The sequence below is a fragment of the Heliangelus exortis genome, chromosome 5 (assembly GCF_036169615.1).
Source record: "Heliangelus exortis chromosome 5, bHelExo1.hap1, whole genome shotgun sequence".
NCBI lineage: Eukaryota > Metazoa > Chordata > Aves > Apodiformes > Trochilidae > Heliangelus > Heliangelus exortis.
The window spans coordinates 8617911-8640709 of record NC_092426.1 but is presented as its reverse complement, the minus strand read 5'-3'; the positions used below and the strand labels follow the sequence as shown (position 1 = coordinate 8640709).

The 22799-nt window shown below is 39.9% G+C and overlaps 1 protein-coding gene across 4 annotated transcripts in view; it reads right to left on the bottom strand.

The window, feature by feature from the left end:
- Positions 1 to 857: 857 nt before the first annotated feature.
- The window catches only part of AKT1 (AKT serine/threonine kinase 1), a 74111-nt gene continuing 52169 nt past the window's right edge, over positions 858 to 22799 (bottom strand). For all 4 annotated transcript variants that reach the window (XM_071745408.1, XM_071745407.1, XM_071745406.1 and 1 more), the window contains 7 exons: positions 22339 to 22407; positions 21553 to 21678; positions 20191 to 20319; positions 15743 to 15957; positions 8266 to 8353; positions 3175 to 3277; positions 858 to 2488 (listed from right to left, as the gene is read on the bottom strand). In XM_071745408.1, coding sequence (XP_071601509.1) covers positions 2409 to 2488; positions 3175 to 3277; positions 8266 to 8353; positions 15743 to 15957; positions 20191 to 20319; positions 21553 to 21678; positions 22339 to 22407 — 810 coding nt within the window. In that variant the 3' untranslated portion in view covers positions 858 to 2408. The remainder of the gene's footprint in view (positions 2489 to 3174; positions 3278 to 8265; positions 8354 to 15742; positions 15958 to 20190; positions 20320 to 21552; positions 21679 to 22338; positions 22408 to 22799) is intronic.

The following is a 22799-nucleotide window of genomic DNA, read 5'->3' as shown; positions in this document are numbered from 1 at the left end:
AGGTTCTCCTGGGGCAGATTAGGGTAACCTTTGCTCGTTTGTGTTGCCTATATTTGGATGCACAAAGTGTGTTAATTCAGGACTTGTCAGGGCTTGTAGACTTGCAGAAGAGTTCTTTGGACTTCGTCCCTAGGCTGGCTGCAAACTCTGATGATGGTTTGGAAGCAAAGGAAGGAGAGCTGTTAGATCAGACTTGCAGGAGGGGACAGGCAGTTCAGCATCTGTGCAAGGCATCCTCTACAGAGACACAGACCCCCCCTTTCACCTTCTCTCCTTGAATACAATCCCCAGGAAATTCTACTACTATAGACTACTACAGACTACTAGAACCAAAACACATTCTGGCACATTTAGTGGTTTACTACAGTTGCAACTTTTGTGCTCAGCTAGAAGCACACTATAGCTGTTCTTGGAGGTTCTTGGTTTTTTCTCTGTATTTTTCTTTGGAAAAGGACATTCCAGCCTTGTATAACCACCTATTAGAAACAATTAATTGTTAGTCCCTAGAAAGGAAATGCAGTATTACACATTGTACACTGGCCCAAGTGACTGAAACAGAAATACTTTTGAATATTAGGGCCTCAGCAACACAATCTCACTGGCATCAGGAGGACAGCAAGATGAGGCCTGTTCTCATTCACCTCAAGACAAACTATTTCTGAAATAGGGTGTACTTCTTTTAACAAGCATCTTCCAAAATTTTCTTTGCATAATGACCAGCACTGAGATGAAACAACTAAGAAACGTAGAAAAGCCTAAATGCCTCAGGAATGACCACATCAGTCTCAAGAACCTGGAGCAATTCTTGCATCTCTACAAATTCTGAAGGCCCCTACCACAAGAAATAAGAACCTAACTTGTTAAAGCAATTTTTATTTAAGTATTTGGAGGGAAACTTTCATATCATGAGTCAAATACTAGAGCTGAATGTTGTTAAAAAAAAAAAAAGTCAAGATGATGGGCTCTGTGCAAACACAGCAGTTTCTGATGGAAATGGGAAGTAAGGGTTTTCAAAACATACTCCCTTTCAAATAAAAAAAAAAATTAAATGCTAGTTAACTGCAGTACATGTCATAATTTTTATACAGTCAAGAGAATGAGAAACAAAAATTAGCTACTTAAGAGAACGCAACCTACAATGGAATAAATTCATTCGCAGCAGAGACAGAGTAAGACTGCTTTTATGAAAATTACAAAGAAACATGATACAACAAAAATAGGGTGTGGGAAATTTTCCACTAAGATTAAAAATGAAAAACAAAAAAAAAATTCACTTTTTGAACACGATTATTATTCAAACACATATGAAGTTTCAACCTAGGTTTTTTCTTATATATGGGAAACACTGTTAATCTTCAAGAGTGAGAAGGCACCATGAACTGTTGGCTGATACCTTTAATGCACACTCAAGAAAGAAGAAATGATCTGGCATGATGCAAAAAATCATAAAGTGTTTATATATATTCATATATCTTTTCATTAAAAAAAAAAAAAAAAAAAAAAAAAAGCGGCAACAAGTCATTACTTCAGTGCCAAAATGTACTTTGTCTGGTTGACTTACTCATTAAGATGATTTCTCACTTAGACCTGCATGGTATTTTTATACAGAGGTGAAAGTGGGTGATTTTGCATTGTAGCATTTCCTATTAGATTTGTAAATCAAGTGTTTCCTAGGTTCTGAGAAGCCAATCCTATGAAGTATTCCTAAACTCTATGCAAATGGAATCATTAAATGCACTGTCCAGAATGGAATACTAATCTGTACGATGTGGCAGTTCCACTGGATTAATTTTGATATGTAATGTCTTGTAGCAGATGTTATAACAAAAATAACTTTTGCTTTTTGCTTTACCTCACTGAGGCCATTAATGCTGTTCTTATAGTTGGTTTTCTGGAGTTGGATGACACTTCACTGCTGTCCAAAATGAGTTTGAACCTCAATCCTCCAGAGTTTGTTCACTTTGTTGCTTATATTATTGCACTAGCTACTAAAGTCTTATATCTTCCTATATAAATCTAATTGTTCAGAGTGCAGATTCTATATTTAGGTAATGAACTGTATGAAATAAATAAAATAAGGGGATTTTCTGGTCAGAGTTGCTGATATGTTGAATATCTTAATTATTTCTAAAGTAAACAGTTTTGGTGTATATTCTTAAAAACCTATGGTCATTCAGCATAAAAGCCTTGACGTAATACTTTAAGAATGGATTCGTTTTCCTTCTCAAAAATGCATCAAAGTATTGTTTTAAATACAGAATCTGTGAGGCTTCCTACAAATTCATCTAAATCGTAATACAAACACAGTTTGTAATTCAGATAATATAGAAAGTTCTCTAGTGTCCACTGAAGTAAGGTCCCCAAAATGCAGTCTGTTTTGTTTCTGAATGGGAAAACATTGCAAATCATTAAGCGGTCCCACTGGCTGAGTAGGAGAACTGAGGAAAATGAGGTCTTCTCTCATTATCTACACAATCCATGCTGTCATCTGAAAAATAAATAAAAAGACAATAGACAACATTTGTTACCTTTTTAATTTTAAGTAAACAAACAACATGGCAAAGTTATTTCAGAAAATTTCACTGTTGCATTTTTCCCCCAAGCCTGAAAGGATAATGAAACAGGAAGTCACCCCATGAAATGGGCATCACAGAAGACCCTGACTATTGTATGTAAACAGTTGTTCAGATGTCCATTTAAAAACCTGTTAGGAGGTGCATTGCTTAAATCCATATTCAGTGTTCTGAATTTCTGGCAACTGCTGTTTCAGAGCATCAGACATGCTCAGTTACCATGAAAATAAAATATATTTTGATAAGGATATTAACCCATATTCAATTGACTCTTTGCATATATGCAGTGTGTGTGCAGATGTTCATGTGCAAAATGCAAGAACTGATTTTCTTTTCCAGCAGAAAAGTGTAAATTTGGTGAAAAAAACCCCAGTAGAAATATTTTCACTATCTTCTAAACAGGTTTTTCCATTTCCCAAACTGGAAAGACATGTGAAAAGATTCATACCAGTTTACCAACTTCTTTGTCACATACATACATGGAAACACAAAAGTTTAAGCTGATGCTTTTTCACACAGTCTAAAGAGACCAGGTAACATTACAGAAGATTATTTCTGGTGGTCTGGAGAATACAATGTGAAACATTGGGGAAAAATTCACCTTGGTCAGGAGGAGTGATTGTTATCATCTGTGCTGTAAATTCTTCATCAAAGTATCTTGTATCTGTTTCAGATGTAACTTGTGGCTTAAAAGGAGGTACAAGCTATGAAAAACAAAAAAAAAATACAGTCAAATTATGCTCTTGCAGTACTGTTTGAAACAGGCAGAACTTGAACTAGTTACAAGCTAAAGTTCTTTTCCATACTTTACTCAAGTAAGTTTAAGAAAATGCAATTCATGAAGAAGGAACCATATGCAGTAAACCAGTATTTATTTAGCTGTGCACTTCCTCTTTATGGGGCATTTAAGGCATCTGACCTCTAGGATTTAATTGCACAAAAATAAACCTAAAGTCCTAACATTTCTTCAAGTAATAAATAACATGCTTACAAAATGATTCTGTGTAGCAACATGACAAGGGGTAATGGCTCTAAACTGGAAGAGGGCAGATTTAGACTAGATAAAAGGAAGAAATTTTTTAGTGTGAGGGTGGTGAGACACTGGCCCAGGCTGCCCAGGGTGTCCCATCCCTGGAAGTGTCCAAGGCCAGGTTGGATGGGGCTTAGAGCAACCTGGGCTGGTGGGAGGTGTCCCTGCCCATGGCAGGGGGATTGGAACAAGATGATCTTTAAGGTCCCTTCCAACCCAAACCATTCTGTGATTCTACTAAATGTTTAGTAATAATAGTATATACTATTTCCTGACCAAACTATATAGAGACTGATGACTGGATCCAGTCAGATTCACACTTGGGAAGGATGAAAATGAATAATCAAGAAGCTGAGTGACACCAAACTGATCAGCTGGGCTGGTGTATCACCACAAGGGTTGTAACATTTTCCAAATAATTTCAGCTGCAAAGCTACTGTGCCCAAACAACCGTGCTGTATGTCAGGACAACCTGGTAGAACTTAGGAAATAGGAAGCAGCAACATTAAACATTTATACTCCTGGTCTCCAAAAGCAATTTAGTATCAATTCTGAACTTCGAAAATCTGGAGTGCTTACAAAAAAATTGAGCATGCTTAGCAGTGAATATCCTCCTTTTGTTAAATTATGAGCTGCACTATTTGGGTTTTATTCTTGACACTTGCTTGGGCAGACAGGCTAGAAATCATCCACGTGTACCTAGGCAAGCTCTGGCAAGTGGAACTCCAGATGGAGCAGAGCTGCTTGACTGGGGCTGGAGGAGGAGTGTGCCTGGGAAGCAGGGTGGCAGGGCTGGCTGTATACAGATGCACAGAGCTGGAACAGGTACAATTTTGGAGGGCAACAGAGATGGAATTCAGACCTTGCTCACCTCCCCGCTTGCACGATGCAGCAGACAGGGAAGGTAAACTCTGTTCTTAGCCCTCCCACAGAGGACATGTAATAGCTCTCTCAGCACTGGGCCTGAGCTCGCCCACCACTGGGGTTAAGCATGGCCATCTTTTAATAGCACAGAGCCACAGCAGGCAACAATTTAGGAGTGTGACTGGGGAAGTATATGGCTTCCCATCTGAAACTGCAGGGAAAGGTTTATCAAGGCAAATGGTAAAATTGCTCCGGCTGGAATTAAGAAATGACCCCAAGACTTGTTCTTCGGCACTTACAAAAATAAAAATGACACCAACAGGAATTACTACCTGGAAAACAAGAGTGAATCTTGGATGTATAAAACACCTCTTCCTCACCCCTAACTTTTCATCCAGCTTAGATCTGAAGAATCATTTGCAAGCTGGTTAGCAAGAAAAGCATTAGTTTCAAGCTCCCTATCATCAGCCTCATCTTTTTGATCTGTTTAGGGAGCACCTCACAGAGTCTCCTGTCTTAGAAAAAGCAATCCAAGGAAGCTCCCTCATTTTCAACGTATAAAAGTTTAATCTACACATAAGGTGATATTTCCAAATACAAAGAAGTATTCTACAGTTTAAAACTAATCTTTAAAAATCAAGTGATATAAAAATTCTGTTTATTGTAAGAGAGCACAATGGCAATATATATTCATCATCCCTTTTTGAATTATTAATGATTGTCTGTGCCCAAAGATAACTTAAAGGAGCCTGGTTAATGTTCCCATGAAAAAATAGGTCATCAGAAGTAGTCTTTATGTCCTGAATTTAAAAAGGAAAAGGAAACAGGATATCCCAAAGCCACAAGTCACTCTGAGCCTCACAGTCCTCCTGAAGCTATTGAAGAGGCAATGCTTTGCATCAGAATGTTAATAATCCTATTCTCAAGCAAGCCAAACCAGCATATTATTAATAAAAAACCTGCTGAGGATAAGCATTCTTTTTTTTAACATTTTAGCTCTTCTCTTTTTCTCCTTATAGCAGTTGTCTGCTTATTCCTTAAAAGAAAATCTCAGTTTGTTTTTGACTAGCTGTGTGTGCACAAGTGTATAAAGTTCTATCTGTCCTTTTAAGCTAATGGTGGTTTTGGCACTCGCAGTGCTCCCAGTTGCTCCCTCTTGCTGTGTGCAGCACAGAGTGATTTAGGACTTGGTCACTGCAGCAGACACCTGAACTATGCACATCAGAATGACCTGGAGCTGCAACCCCAAGGCAGAACGCATGTGTGATGGGCTATCACTGCCTGTATCATTTTCCCTTTTATTTTAGTATCTGTTAAAAGCAATTTGAGACAGATTATGATCCACAAGACGATTTTTTTGCTGCCTCCCCCATCCCCCCCAGCTGTCAAACTCAGAACGTTGAGCTGGAAACAGAGGAGAAGCCCCAGAAAGCCATAACACTGGCTTTACCAAGCAAATATGTTGCTTTACTGAAAAGCTGTTAATGCAACAAGCTCTGCAGTTCCACTGGCAGAGGTGCCACCTGTAGCCTCCCACTGCTGCAGACCAGCACGATATCCACAGGCTTATGTTGATTTAAGAGGCAAAGCAGACCAGAAAAACACCATGTGATTAACATCTCATTGCATCTGTTTCGCTTGTGGGTGGGCAAAATGCTGCAAATTAAATAGCAACTTTCTTTGCACCAGAGACAAATAACAGCACTCTTTCAGGAGAGTCTGCTGAATATTTTAAATACCTGGGACAACCCCAGTTATTCAAAGCTCCTTATAATTCAACGCAAAACCATGTTTCCAGAAAGCTTAATTACAAAGTAAGTGTTCTCGATTACCCCAAGCCTCTATTCATAAACAGAGTCACCATTATCTGGAGATAGTAGGTAACCAAGCTTAGCACATAAACACCTCCAGGCAGCAGACAAAATGCAGCTTTTATCCCTGAGAATACATTTCAGGTGAACGCTGTAAGATTCTCTTTGGACCACCCAAAACAAAGGCAGCAATTACTCCCAAGCTTTTTGAAATCTCTTCATTTGCACAGCATGGCTATTTCTACAGCAGGTAATGGTTTACATTCAATTTCAGATGCACATGCTAACAGGACAGGAGGAAAACCAGAATCCAGCCTCCCTGATTATACCCAAATCAGAAATAGTCTCAGTTTGCAGACTGTTTTCTCCAAAATATGCAGCATTTGGAATTTCCTGGTATTTTGTACAACAATCTGAGTCACTACAACTACAGAACAATTCTGAAGGCTTCCTCAAGTCCTATGAATAAATAAATTGCCTCCAGCTTGTTTAATTTCTCTTCCACTCAGAGAAGCAGAACTACCATCAAATAATAAATAACTTCACTGAAGAAATTTGAGCCCTGTTACCAACTTAAACTGCAAAAAGCAGCAAAGCCCAAGTATTCAGTTTCCCAGCTGGGTGAAAATGGGGATAAACGTCCTGTTCAGAACAGTATTTCAGATACACATTTTTACATTACACTGAATGAGCTCCACACAACTCCCTCCTGCACTCATGACAGCTCTCTCTTTGAAAGGACACAGATCTAAAATCTATCTACACTATCAAGGTGCAAAATCTTGCTTTACGATTTTTCTGTTCCCTTTATCCACACAAATGCGTGAGGAAGCGGAACAAGAGAAGGAAACAGAGCACCCTTTGTAACTGTATGGAAGCACTGGACAATTTTCCCCCTACAACATGGAAACCAGGGATTTTTAAAAATACAAATACTGATAATGGATCACTGCATTTGTTCTAGCAAAAGAATCCAAAGGACTAAATTGTCACTTTCTGCTAAGTTTCTTACTTTCTCCCAGCTACTGGAGGGAGAAATAAACTGTAGTGGGAGATCAAACAAGGTCTCCTATCATGGTGGGCTGCAGGGGAGAGAAGGGAAAGTGGGAAAGGCTGCGATTGAGTGAGATGATGTGACACCAGAAGATTGGAGCCTCGAATCACCAGACCCACATTTTAGACACATTCATGTAAACATTACAGAAAATGTATATGGTGAGAATCAAATGCCAGAGGACAACAGCAGATCGCCCTAGAAGTGGGAAGCAGGGAAACTTGGAGGAGTAGGATAAGTTATCTGTGAAGGAAGGAGCAGCGAAGCAGAGACACAGTTATATGGAAAGAGCTGGACTTCAGTGGGTCTCAACCCAAACATCACAAACCCAGAGGGTCTCAAGGAAAACCAATAATTAACATCATGAAGTGTAGACACATGCCATCAGCCCTCTGTCACAAAAAGACCCAAAAATACCTATTAGGCTTAGATCAGTGTAAAAGCCTACACACTTCTCTGCACTTGCCTAATTCAGTCTAATTTCACCATTCAAAACAGGAGAATTGCAAAGGTAACAAACAGCCCATCTTCCACTACTGCTTCTAAGCAGTTTTGCTTCAGATGCTCAGTAACCAGTAACTCCAGGCCTCTCAAAGGTTATGTCACTTGATAGCAAGCAAAAGCCATTTTAAAAGTTTGTATACTGTCTATAGGTGAAAGCAATTTTTTTACATCATTACATTTGGTTATTTACTCAGTCACAGAAACAAGTACCTCATTGAGAGATACTCCTCTCATTGCAAAAAATGCTCTGGTTCAGAAGTACTCCAATTGCAGTATTTAAAGAAACATGCAGCAAGTTAGCCTTGTTAAAAACAACTGCAATCCCCTTCAGTGGAGGGCTTCTGTGTACCTTACAGAGGGCAAGAAAATTTGAAACATTCAGTATATCCACAGCTACAGTTCACCTTGAGAGAAAAGTTGTGCAAGTACCTTTTTCTCGTATACATCTTGCCAAACAATTCCAGCAAAGAATTTGTGCTGCATAATCTCCTTGGCATCATCAGGACCGCCACCTAACCTGTTGGGAGCAAAATAAGTAATTAAATGTTTGAGTACAGTTATTTCTCTCATATAATTTTTATTAAGGAGTAGTGAGGAAATTCTGTGTTTATATAATACATTTGGGAGCAATTCTAGCATTTGCTTGGTATTTTGTGCAAGGGCTACAGGACAATTTATTTCAAGCTTCAACACAGTTCTACTAAAATATCTGAAAACATGCTAACAAACAGAACCAGAATAAAGGCCTCTCTGAAAACATGCTAACAAACAGAACCAGAATAAACAAAATAAAGGCCTCTCAAAAAACAATCAAGGAAAAAAAAAAAAAAAAAGGAAAAATACCACATTTCGAAAGACCTGCTTCTCATTTCTCATGAAAGAGCCTATCTTAGGGACTTGAGCAAAGAACCCGTCTTAGGGACCCCAGCAGAACCTGTGAAAGATCTGAACCAAAGAGCCTTCTTCCTCTCCACATTAACAAGTAACTACCCCTTACAGTTTTCTAGAGCAGTAATGCCAGCAGTGAAACTGAACTTGATTTTGAAGTGTAAGAGAGGCAAGGATTTTTAAGACAAACCGATTTATGCAACCTGATTTAATTTCCGTTAAGGGAAAGAGTTGACAACTGCAGTGATAATATCATGTTGTATGCAAATCTTTCCTCCTCCTTGGCTTCACGAAGGCACAAAGGGTGTTTTATTGACTTAAGGTATATCAAGATAAAGCACTTATATTCCAAAATAAAACTGTCCACACAGCCTATAGATGCAATCAGTTTAGTTGCAGTCTTGAGCTAACAGATGCTTACATTTTGTTATGGAGGTTGAAGTGTTCTCTAAAAGACTGAACCACATCTGCAAGCAGAGGCATGTACAGAGAAAACAAAACACATACTGAGTCATCAGCAGGAGACTTACTTTCAGGTAACAAGGTTAAGACAACACTCAGGATTTTAAGTACAAGAGGTGTCCTCATGTTAATCCAAGCTGACATCTAGTATCTGCCCCTTCTCTGATCATTGGTCCCGCTGGCAAACAGATATTATTCCTGTTTTAAAAGCGTGGAACAATGGAGCTATGTGATTAAGACTAGAGCTATACTGCTCCAGGAGCATGAGCCAAGGACTGTTCTGTGAACCTGAAGCCAAGCTGTGTGGCCAGGCCTCACCCTTGCTGCTATCACCTCTGGACCACGTGTAGTAACCCTGTGACCCTAATATGTGATGACTTGAGGGTGGAGGGAAGGGTTTCAGTTCAGAATGGCAGAGATAATATGAAGGCTATGCTACAGCCCAGTCAAGTGGTATTTTGACAGCCTGAGACTGTGCTGCATGCTCTGAAGACACAATGGTACTGGGACAGTGCTGAACAATTGTTTAGCAAGGAGGACTCAAATACAGGGACAGTGTCCATACTGCTGACTGGTCCATGCCCAAACACTGTCTTCAGAGAGCACAAAGTGGCAGAAGTCACAGCTGTACAAGAGAGGTCAAGCAGCAGAGGTTCCTGGCAGTTCAGAGTCCGTGCTTGCTTCCAGCCCTCATGTTGCTCCTTCAGGAAAGGTGCAGTTTAACACAGAACAGGTCTCCAGTCTTCCAGCAGCAAAGTGCTGGGTGACATTCTCAGATAAGCTCTAAGACCAAGCCTAAGTTCACCCTAGAGCCCTGCAGGCCAAGCAAGCCAAGTGAGGTGATGGTTCTCTCATCTACCTGGCAGCATGTTATACAGCTGCAGAGCAGCCTGGAATACTGACAAACTCTAGGGCAGCCTGGAAAGAGAGAAATTCTGTGAGTATTCATCTCTCTGCTGGTTCCCTACAGGTCTAGAGACTTTGCCAAGTCTACTTGCCAGGCTACTTGTTGATTCCCCAGTGCAGATGACAATGGCCAGTGAAGAAGAGGGTGGAACTGATCCTACCTATCCACAGATGTCAACAGACTGTACTTCTGCACATAAGTTCAGGACTGACTATGAGCTAAGAAGAACCTGAATCATGTTTTGCAGAAGTATGCAGGAAGGCTGGCTGGCTGCAGCCATGCACGAATGCTTTGGAGAATTAGTTATCTAACAAGAGCCTTTGTTCCATGAAGGGCAAACAAATATTCAGGGAAATGCCAAGAAAAACCCCAGATGCTTTACTTACCTTTAAAAAATCTATACAACTGAACAAGTTCATTAAAATCAACTGGGAAGGTAATAAAAAACTCTTGTTTTGGATATGCACTTACTCCCAAATACACCCTTGTTTTCCAGAATTACTAAGAAAGAACCCTCTCATGGAGAACAAAAGTAAATCAGCACCTAAAGCAACAGTCATAGATAAGCACCACTGAGAAATGAAAGAACAGCAGGTTTGTCTTTCAACTAAAAAAAAAATATAGCAGAAATAAAAGTCTTGAGAAGATTACTGTACAATAAAATTAAATTCTGAGCATTAATGTCTTCAGAGAGAACCAAAATCATATAAATAAGATTTAGGATTTAGAGTGTACAACAGAAAGCGTAGCAGCCAAGAAGCAATTAAAAAAAAGCAACTAAAATATCCTCTACACCCAAGCTTTTGTCAATTGTTCTTCTTAAAAATACCTGCCAAACAATTTTGGTTATTCATTTGACTTCTCTCTGTATCAGAGAGACTTTGTTTCCACGTTTCAGTTAAATCCCAAAGAGAGAATTATTACTAAAGTGCAACACCAATATTACACTGAAACCGTTTCCACATATTTAATTTTTATGAAACTGTGTATTGCTTGCAAGGTCCTTTAATCACTTAATGAGAAATATCCGTGCTCCAAAAATCAAGGGCAATCAGCTATCATTCCACAGAGGACTCGTGCAAATATTTTTTAAATTTATCTACTTAAATTATATATATATATCTATCTATATAGAAAGTTTATAAATATAGTGCATAAACACAGTCAACAGTAAAAGTCTTGTTCTAACAGGCCAAAAGTTTGCAATCAGTGGATCACAGGACAAATACTGATTCTCTGCTTCTCTGTGTAAAAATTAACTGTGCTCAGCACCCAGGTCCATTCCCAGCTCTTTAAGAAGAAACCCACAAACATCAAGTTCTACACTATGTACAGCCAGGCTCCAACTCAGGGTAGTGGGCAGCAACTGCCTTCCCTCTGCCCTGCATGATATCCCTTTATACATAAAATTGTGTTTCTCCAGATTAGGAGCCACAATGCAGACTCTGGCTGTGAGGGAATCCCCATCTGAAGATACTCTCCTTCTTCTAGGTGACAGATTTCTGTTATTCACAGAACTGCACATGCACCATCCTCACCTGAGATGATGGACCCCATTTTAGGCACCGCTTCTGTTGCTGTTCTGTCCTCATGATTTCTCTGGCTCCCTGCTGCCCCAAAACCTTGTTCTACAACAGTGCAAATACACTCACAGGGGTGAGGACAATCAGCTCAGCAAAAGTTATTGGTGTTCACCACCTCAGAGCACACAGACACATATTTCTCCTTTTCTGATACAGGCAGGATAACACATGTGCCTAATGCAAACCTAGTGGACCCAATAATCCTGGAAAAGCTCCAGGCCCCCAATGGCAGTAACCATGGAGGAGTAATATTTGAGGATGCTGACACTTGGGAAGTCTCTACATTACCAATTTTTAGAAACCTGGTGAAAAATAGATCCCTAAATTTTATGTTTATTCAATTCAGATCTCTTACGGGTGAAATGCTTTGAGTTTGTCCAACCTCATTCTGCAAATAGCTTTGGACTGCATCAATTTAGTCTAAAATTATCATACAAAACAGCTAAATCTCAATCTACCTGAAAACACAAGGTGAAATGTGTATGAGCATTCTGCATTTCAAGAGATACCCAGGACGCTGGTGTTACCTGCAGGTGGAAACACTTTTGTACTCACACACACACCAGAGCAAACATAAGACACTTGTCATGTGTGGTTTTGAAACTCCGGATGCCCACAAGGCATGAAGTCTGCTGCTTAGGAGGACCATAGGTCAAGTAACCACTTCAAGGTTTCCTCCTCCTGCCTGCCACCAGCTAGCTGGGACTTCCTCAAGGCCCCTGGAGTCCCCTTGATGGTCACCTCTATGTCTTCTGTCTCCAGCAGCAGCTGTGTGGGCTGCAGATCAGCTGTATCTGAGAGCAAGTTTGCTTAAGCCATCCATCATTTCAATGGCAGAACACCACAGAGGACACAGACATACACTTGAACTATAAATTGCCTCCTTTCACACGGAAAAAACCCAAGGTGTTTGTTTTCATGCAAATGCAAGCTTGATTGACCCTGATCTTCCTGAGCATCTGTAGCCAAGTTACACTCAGGATATGGAAAGAGCCACCATCCCTAGGAAGAACACAGTGCTAGATCTCTGTGGGGCTGCAAGGACTGAGCACCAGTTCCTAGCAAACACCTTCAGCACCCCAAAGCCACAACCACAACTCTGTGAAGCCATTAAATTTCTGAGCAGGCGTTTGTGAAATGCTCCATCTTCTTCCTCTCACTCTGAACGTCAAAGTCCAACAGCACCACAGAAGACAGAAGCAGATGAAGCAGCTTGTGACAAACTTCATCTGAAAGAGGCTGAGCAACCCTAAATTATGACAGGGAGGACTAAAGCATATAGTGGAAACATACAATCAAAATTCAGAGGAAACCATCCTGAAGTTCTCTCAAGTTTAAAATCTGCCAAGATTCAGAGCTTGTGAGACACTCTGTTGATTACATGCTCACCCACCCATCTAAACTCAGCCCATCTACATGGAAAGCTCTGATCCATGCCCACTTTCACATGCTGGAGTCTCCACAGCCAGAGAAGGAATATGAAAAGTTAAAATTTTTGCTGGTTTATATGTTAAAAAAATAAACAACAAAAAAACACGTTCTAATTATCTCCTTCCATCTGATATGTGTCACAAAGCAGTGAAGGAAGATTCCACATAACATTAAAAAGAAATATTTACAAAATAGATTTTTTCCTTCTTAGGAAAATTAAGGCTCGCATTGCAAGATTAAGAAATTTATATCAATCCCAAAAGAAACTTCAAAATTCCTTTTCTCTTACAAAACGCATTTTATATGACCAAACTTAGAAAACAGTCATTATTAAAAGCAGAATACTATTTATTGTTTTTCACATCTTCCCCATGCGCCTGTAAATTTGAAACCAAACTGGTATTCCTGAACACAGAGTGCCAAGACTGTTTCTGTACATCCAGCTCAGGCACTTCAGCTAATTTTTATGATTTAGTTCACTATCACAGGTCAAAATTCCCTATATCTTTGATATGTAACTTAAAATATCCTCACCACTGAGCTTTATTGTTTTTTGTTGCAGTTTTTTGAGGATTGTACAAGGGTCAATATCTCCCAGTTTCATTTTTCTTATGGTTTTGGCTGTCTCCTCAATCCCATTCTGCAGTTCATTAGCAGTTACTAAATGCTGCCAATCCTAATGTTTTCTGCCACAGACAGCATTACAATGACACCAGTTTCTAGCCACCACTGGGCTGTGTGGCAGAAGGGATTTCAGTTGAATTACACAGTGGTTCCCCAAAGCATCATCAACAGGCTAATGTCAACCAGACTATTGTACAGTACCTAAATTTTCACTACATGTATTTTTGTAGCTATCTGGCTGCTTTTCTTCAATATGGCTCCATGAACTCATTATGAGGCAACTACCAAGTATCCCAGACACCAACCCCAGCACACAGACCACACGGTAAAAAGAAAATAAAACTACAAGGCCAGGATTCAATACTTCCATCCATGTGCTTCCACCTCAGTTCTCTGTACTGCTTGGGATGCCACAAAGTGCAGGGAATTTGCAGAATTACAGCTTCAGTTAGAAAGTTGGGTGAACAGTGACTGGTGAGAAACCAGTATTTAAGAATGGTCCATGATCCAAAAAGCTTGGGAAGCACCAGTGTAATTAGCAAGCTGTGGGCATGTGTGCAGGCTTGTCTAGTCCATAGTTATTTCTATCAGCAGCATGAAAATCATCTGTCCAACAGATCAGAGCATCATTGCTTCCAAGCCCGCAGAAGATACATGTGAAGAAGTGGTTATTTGTATAAAATGAGCATATTGTGGAGTAATTATTGGCACTGGGAAAACCTTGTAATTAGAAACAAGTGGGCGTTCTTTGTTTGTAAATAAATTGTATTTTGGTTGATCAGAGATGCTCCTATAAGAACAAATTACAGCAGATGCTGCTTATGTTTCCAGTGATTGAAAGGCCCCACCTGAATAAGCTACAAAAGGGTCACGACTGTATTTAACCCAGCACTCTCCTGGACAGGAATCCTATTGGCAGGAGCTGCAACCACACTTGCTCACAGAGCACAATGCCTGGGGGGGCTCATCAATTACACAACCTTCTCCTGGAGGTCCCCTTGCAGGCACTGGGCTTGGGAGGGGTGTGCAGCTGTTCCCACCTAGGACAAGGCTGGCAATGTTCCTGACTACAACTGCTCCTGGTTCTCCATGCCAGCACTGAGTCCTCTGGTAGTACAATCGGTGGATTTGCATTACAAGGCCTCTCAACAGGACTTTCCATCAAAAACAGGGATGCAAAAAGCCCAAAGTGATGACAAAAAAAATCCTTGCTACAAGTATCCATGTACTGGCAAACCCCTTTTTCCTACCATGTGCATGCACACCACACAGACTAAACAAATACCAGACAGCAAATCAAAATACTTTGCTTGCACCTCATATTAAAGGTTTCCTATTTGGGGCCCATTTAAAGTAGAAGGTTCACAATGTGAACAGGGAATGACAATATTATTTGTTTAAAGAATGTCTGGGTTGACAAGAGGGCAGGTTCTTAGGCTGGTGTTTATCTTTGTGTCAAGGTCAACATCCTTTTTGGATTTTCTGTTTTCTGATTGTTAGCCATTAAGGGCTTTGTGTGTTGTTTCGGATGTTTTTTTGGTTTTAAATCAAGGGTTTAAAAAACCAAACAAAACAAAACCAACCAAACAACCCCCCTCCAAAAAAAAACCCAAGCCAAAAACAACACTACACAAGGAGGAAAAAGGAAAAGTAGATTAAGTATGGTATAAACTCCACCACAAACATGGTACAAACACTACCACCTACTGTCTCAAGCAGGATGCTAAATCACTGGCACAGATTTAACCAAAAATTCAGAAAACAGACAGCATCCTGAACTCGCACAGGAGGTGAAAACATTCCCTGTAAAGCAACTTATAATCCACATCAGCCATTGGATTCATTATGATGGAAGGCAGGGTTAGCTTGCTTTTACCACACCATAGCTTTGCATTCATGGCAGCCACCATACTGTGAACTTCATCCTTCTGATCACCAAAGCTGCTTCACGTCACTACTGGCAGTGTCAGGTCATGTCAAGAATTAAAATAAAAGTGAGCAACAGTCTCACCTTTGCTTAGGATCTTTCTTCAGCAAACCTGACAAGAGAGATTTTGCTTCAGGTGACAAAGTGCGTGGAAATCTGATCTCCTCCATAAGGATGAGTTCAAAGAGCTTTTCGTGGTCCTGATTGTAGAAAGGGAGTCGGCCACACATCATTTCATACATCACAACTCCTAAACCCCACCAGTCCACTGCACGACCATAGTCATTATCTTCCAGCACCTGCAGAAATGTAAGGAAAAGCCTTTATAAGATATTCCCAAACCCAGGCAACAGTACAGAATTCAAAGCAAAATTTCCCTCCAGCAAGGTCAACTTTGTCATATGCCACAACCAAATCTACCAGTGGAGCATTTGCAGAAGATCAATTTGAAAAAGAAGAGGCATCCATGTTCACAGTGCTAAGTGAGGAGAGGGAAAAAGAGGCAGTGGTCACATTATGGCAGCTTTCTTCTTCCCTTCCTCTCACTCTCCCTCACATTATGGTCACAATAAGCACAACCTTAGAAAGCCTGAGGCTAAGAACAGTTCTCACGTTACAGAGCCAGCTGTTAAATTCTTACTTATTCATCACCAACCATTTTAGATGGGATCCAATTTTTCAGAGAAAACTCAAACCACATAGGAGTCAGTATGGCAAGAAGAGAGAATACCATTAACCTGTTACTTCATAAGCAACAAACCAAACTTCCTCATGGCAACCTGCACCCCCAAAAGGGTGGCTCTGCATATCCTGAAAGACCACCCACAAATACTGATTGAATAGTCTACATTAAACACTAAGAACAAGAACACCATTTCTAACATTTGACCAGCTGTAAGGCCATAAAACGGCAGCCAAATTGTCTAGTAATGTTTCCCCTCCTCTCCTCTGCCCCCCTCCAAAAACACTTGCTCGCTAGCTCTAATGCTCCTAAACTCAGAAGCTGTCAGTGAGGTGGACCTCTCACAGTGGAAGAAGCCCAGCACAGTTCATTTTTCCCTTCCCCTGGGCACTTCCCTCTAAGAAAGACCCTGCCAGTGGTGCAGGGACTCAGGACCCCAACAGTGCCCTCCATCTCTCCCACTTGCTCTGGAGAAGACCTGTCACAGGACATTTTTGATCTCCTGCACTGAAGGTTGCTGAAGGCAGTGGGAAATGTTTTGTGGCTTGTGGAGTGGATGTTATGAGGACTTCTCTAGACTTAGTGTCTCCTATACAGTTGTCTGTAGCTGACACCAATAGTCTCACGTTCCAGACCCTGTCCTCAGTTTCGAGTTATCCTTACTCTTTTCATGGCTCTGCACTGAACTCCTTTCTCTTGCTAAGACCACAAACCACAGCCACACCACCAGTGTGTTTTCTTGTTGCACAGTGTCTGTGTGAGCTTTCACATTGTTATAATTCAGAATGCACTGAAAATTAAAAAGGTGAAATAGCCAAATGAAGTTAACACAGGTTTAACAAAACCAGGATCTGAACCTCTTACAAACCCCAATAAAGGTTTTGCACACAAAAAAACCCATGAAGACACTCCAGGTAACAACTGTTTGCACTCTGCTGTTCTTTATTCACTAATTATCCCTCTTAATTATCTGAAGCGGGGAAAAGGGCCTGCAGTAAAAATCAAAAGGCTGCCAGGTATTAGATTACCCCACATAGGTCTATTTACAGCATCCCCTGCCACATGATTCACACCAAACGACAGCTGGCTCTGCAGCTGCCCCGTATCTGTATACGGCCGACACAGCTGCTGGCCAGACAGGATTCCAGAAACCTTCCCAAGGCATCACAGCCCTTCAGCTCACAGGAGATATTGTGTGACAATGCAGTTACTGCTCTCTGAGTCACCCTGCTCAGTAAGTGCTTCCTGTTCACACTCCCTGACACTTGGGTTACTTAAAATAAAACAGTCATAGGGCCTCCGATTTTTGTTTTTCCCAAAGGCTGCAAGAGATGCAACAGGAGAGGACAAAATAAAAGAAAACCAGAGGGACTTCCTTGTGCATTGTAATGAATGCCACAGGTACTTTTCAAACGCAGCAAATACTGCAAGCACTAATTCAGTAAGCATATTAATACCCTGTATCATGATCTAAATTACCAACTGCAACTCCTTCCTTCACCTCTATTAATTTGAAGAGAATATAATATTCTTATTTCTCCAAAGTGCCCTCTCAGAATGAGCACACACCTGTACTAGTAATTGCACAAAACAGGGCAATGCTCTTAGCATCAAAAATACACTAACAAAAAAGGCACTGCAGACATCCATAATTTACTGTAACACACAGGATAGCTGGGGAGCAGTAAAGTAACAAAATGACGTCACTTAAATTAAAGGATGATCATTCCCTAATGAGCAGCTCTAGACTGCCATGCCATGGAATTTGAAAGAGAAGGTGCAACAGCTGTAAACATCACAGCTACAGATGCACCTGACACATCAAAGTTGACAGTGTTCAGTCATCACTGTCACCCATGCACGAGATTCCAGTATGAACCTAAAAACAACGATGCAGCAACTGTACAAACACACCACTATGCTGGATTCAAGTTACAAATGCAGACAAGAAGATCAAGACCCCCTGCTTTTAAGGATGTCTGACCTTAAATACATGGAATATTGCACACAACCCATTTCCAGATTGTTTGCATGCTATCAACCAGGTGACAAAAGCCTCCAAAGTTTAACACTAGAACTCAGATGGGATTTGGAAGTGAGGGAGAGAGTTGGGTTAATTAAAAGGATTTGTCCTTCTGGGTTTTGAATGAACCAACGTATCATAAATATTAAACCATAAAAATAATAGTAAATAATATAATACAAAGAGCAACATAATAAGTGCACACATTCCAAGTTAGGAAAAACAAAAACAAAGCAATACATATTTTCAATCTCTTCATAAAATACTGTAAGAGGAACTGAAGTACAGCAATTGATTCTAGAAGAGAAGCTAAAATAAAAGCCATGTTAATGAATTATAAAACTGTCATGCTGCTTATTACTCCCTGCACTGGTAAACTTCAAATTGTGGTGCAGGGATCTCAATTTAGATTCACTGAAGACTTCTGGTGATCCATGGAGAGCTGGCAGCTATCATGAAACTGGCTCCACCTCCTTGCTGCAACCTACTTTGACAGGTCCCACATTCTTCATTATTATGAAGAGACTGGAAGCCCTTGAAAGCAGCTAGGAGTTCAAAACAAAACAAAACATACCACACAAACAAAAAACAAGAGCATGCTGCCATGGCTATGCACGTGGAGGAGAGTGCCCTGATCAGCAAGGACATCAGCTCTCAGTAGAAATATTCCCCCTCCATTTTGGTTTTCCATACTTTGTACTTCTGCATACTTCACATCAAGGAAGTTTTCCAATGCCCAAGTCTCTGACCTCAGAGAAAAGCTGTATCCTGGCACCCTGGCTACCAAGAATATATCATCTGCCAGCAGCCCAAGGCTTGCTTCTGCCTGTGCTCCAAGCTGGATGGAAGCCTTGATGGGAGGGTAGCACACCACTCACTGCAAGGCAAGGAGCCCTTCTGTGAAGCTCACCACGTTAGCTCAGGCTCAGTGCCCTGCTAATAGAGCCAGGCTGCTTCCAGACAGCTCAGAGCGTGGGCAGAGAAAACGAGCGTCTGCCTGCAAAATACCATGTATACATATTTCCTCTATCACACAATTTCACTTTTGATCTGCCTGTAACTAACTCACAGCTATAACACCACCTGTGTTGCACAACTCTCAGAAGGAGTATTTCTAGGATGAAAGTTGCAAGCACACATTTGCATTTTACACTTAAAAAAAAAAAAAAGAAAAAAAAAAGTAAAGTACGAAAAAAAAAAAATCCCCAAAACATGCAGTTTAGGAACCCAGATCTCCTGCTTGGATTTATTCCCTGTGAAACTGAAAAGTTCAAATTAACATTGAGTAATATCTCATGCTCCTACTGTCACAAAACAGTCAGCAGTTTTAATGCACACCATTCTAAATTCTGAATAAAAAGCTTGGTCTGTCCTTGTTTTTGAAAATGTGTTGCCTTATACTGTCTTCAAACAGTAAAAAAGTGGACAATACAATTACCTCTTAACCCAAGTCCCAGTGATAGCTTTCAAGTAGGCCAACACACAGCAAACACATTGCAAAAGAGTCTCCAATCCATCAAGTAGTATTTAAAAAAAATTTTAAAATAAGTATCTGACATAAGAAGAAAGCACTGTTCCAGTAAAATGTAAATATTCCCTACAGTGGAAGACGTTACCCTGCCTGAAAATTACCACACGCATTAACACACATCTTATGCTAAAGATATACTCCAGAACATGATGAATAAAAGATCCTCATTATGTGTTATTATATAACAGTAGCTACAGTATGAACACATTATGACCAGGAATTATTCTGTATAGCTAATGCTATCACAGATGGTATTTAAAAAATATAATTTAGTTCAACAGCCAACATAAACAGACCTCTGGTGCAAGATACTCTGGAGTGCCACAGAAAGTCTTCATCGTTGCTCCATCCTTGATGCCTTCTTTACAAAGTCCAAAGTCTGTTATTTTTATGTGTCCATCTTTATCCAGCATAAGATTTTCCAACTGAGAAGAAAATCCAAATGAAAGACAAGATTACATGAAACATATACTGCTCCTGAGCAAGTCAATGAAAGATGTGAATTTCTGCAGATCAGTTTTCAACCTCGTTCTCACAAGGGTAAGAACCATGGCAGCTGCCAAAGCACGTGTGATGTAAATATACCTTTGTATGGCCTTTCTTAGGTCTTCAGGGAATGTTAGGTAACTGATTTGCAGACTTTGGCTAACTGACCACATATACAGAAGTAATACAGAATGTATACCATGTATTTATGGTTCTACAATATTCCCAACAAGAAACCACCACTTCTTTTAAGAATTTATTGTGTACTCCCCCTCACACAACTTCATCCCTGCTTTTACTTTAAGTGATTTTAAGAAATACTCTGTGACAGTAAAAGAAAACAAATGAAAAAAAAAAAAAAAAAAATCAAATGCAAGGCTAAGGAACCACTTCCAAGGAGATCTTAGCCTGCACCACTAAGTTTTAAGAAAGCCAAAGGACAGTTTCCACTGTGAATGAAATAAAGTGCACTGTGAGTGAAATAAAGTGATATGGAAGACAAAATCCCAGCAAGAATCCCAAAATTACTCTGATGTAGCCTGAAAACATTACATAGCATGCTTCTTTTTAGAGTACTTCTAAATAAACTAGCAGAATCCCTTCATCCCTCCTGAAAAGCATTTCCAGGAAAAAGGAAATGCTGATGTTTCATTTTCCTCAAGAATTTCTCAAGTTCATTTGCTCTGAGATTTCTTGTTTGGTTGAGGTTTTTCTCCCCCTTCTCTTCTCACCACACAAATAAACAACTTGAAGTTTATCCAGTCTTCTAACTGCAAGCAGGTACTATGAAGACAGTAGTGCACAGCACACTGCAAGGAAGCAGCACATCCACACAGTATGAATTTGCATCTGTCTGATAAAAACTGGTATGAAGAGCCCAGGATTACATTTCCACCACAGAGAAGAGCCAGAAAGGTTTCTCTTAGAACATAAGCAGACAAGCAAAAATACAACTCCTTCATATTCTCTGAAATGCTGCCAGGGTCCTGATAAATGCATTATACAAGACTATAAAAGCATTTGGACATCCTGTAAAGTCAGGTCCAACAGCTGCAATAACTATTATGCTCAAGGTCATCAGAAAAGGCTTTCTTATAGTTGAGGCTCATTTGCTTTTGTGACAAACAAAGAGCCCAAAACCTAAAAGCCTAGGAAATTATTTTTCTACATACCTTCAAATCTCTATAAACCACGTTCTTCTCTGAATGCAGGTAATCCAATGCTGAAACAATCTCAGCTCCATAAAACCGAGCCCGGTCTTCAGAAAAGACACGCTCCCTTGACAGATGGAAAAACAACTACAAAAACAATAATTGGGAACCTTTCAATTGCACAGTTCTGAGTTATGTCTCACACTTCACAAACAATCCTGCTTGAAATGTGGTATTACCAAAGAGAAAACCCCTTCCTGCCCTCACCCAGTTGTATTCCCAAATGCATTAATATGCATCATCCCTTAGAAAACTAAATAATTATATCTCATATTCATGGATGCATGCTGATAAAACTACTTTGATTGAACTACAATTACATAGTAAACTACAGATTAATACATGATTTAGAGATGTCAATACTCCAACTTTTGCTTCTTAACTAACAGTAGTTTGCCCTTTTCAGTTCTGCTTCCAAATAACACATGCTCACAATATTCATTAAAGTGTTAAAAGAGCAACTAGAAAGCAACCTTGACTTCTTGAATTACTAAATGTCAGATTACAGTATGTTTCTCTCATGTAAAATACCAACCCACACAAAAAACTTCTATTCTCTATAAATGGAGCTAAGAAAATTAAGAGTCTTATCTTAAAGTTAGTTAAACCTGCAAACAGCTCTGTTTAACTGGGACAACTTGTATTAATTAGAATTGCAAACATGGACCTTAGATAAATAATGTCAAGCAGAACCAGTAGTACTACAGGAAAAACCTAAAGTATGAAAAAGTATTACATTTCCCTTACCTCTCCTCCATTAGCATACTCCATGACAAAACACAAGCGATCATGTGTCTGAAAGGAATACTTTAAAGCCTGAAACAGATTAAAACCAAAACTCAGAAGACAAGAGCCCACTGAAAGTTATAAAAGCACTTTTAATAGATTTTCAGAAACATAAACGTACATAAGATTTTCTATTTTAGTGGACATTTTGTCCTTGATCTTATACAATACTTAAACTTTCTGTTGTAGCTGTGCACTGATCCACTGCCAGCTTATTTCATTGTATAAATTTAATCAAACATTAAAACTGTCCCTTGCAAAAGCTGTCAGTAACACCTATAATGCTGTGAAACAAAGCCATGACCTACTAACAGTGATACAAAATGTACAAATAGTGGCTCTGAAGTTTCCTCTCCAGGCCACAGGCTCCCATAGTTTCATCTCACAGACAAGAGGCCACAACGAAACCCCAGAGCAAAAGG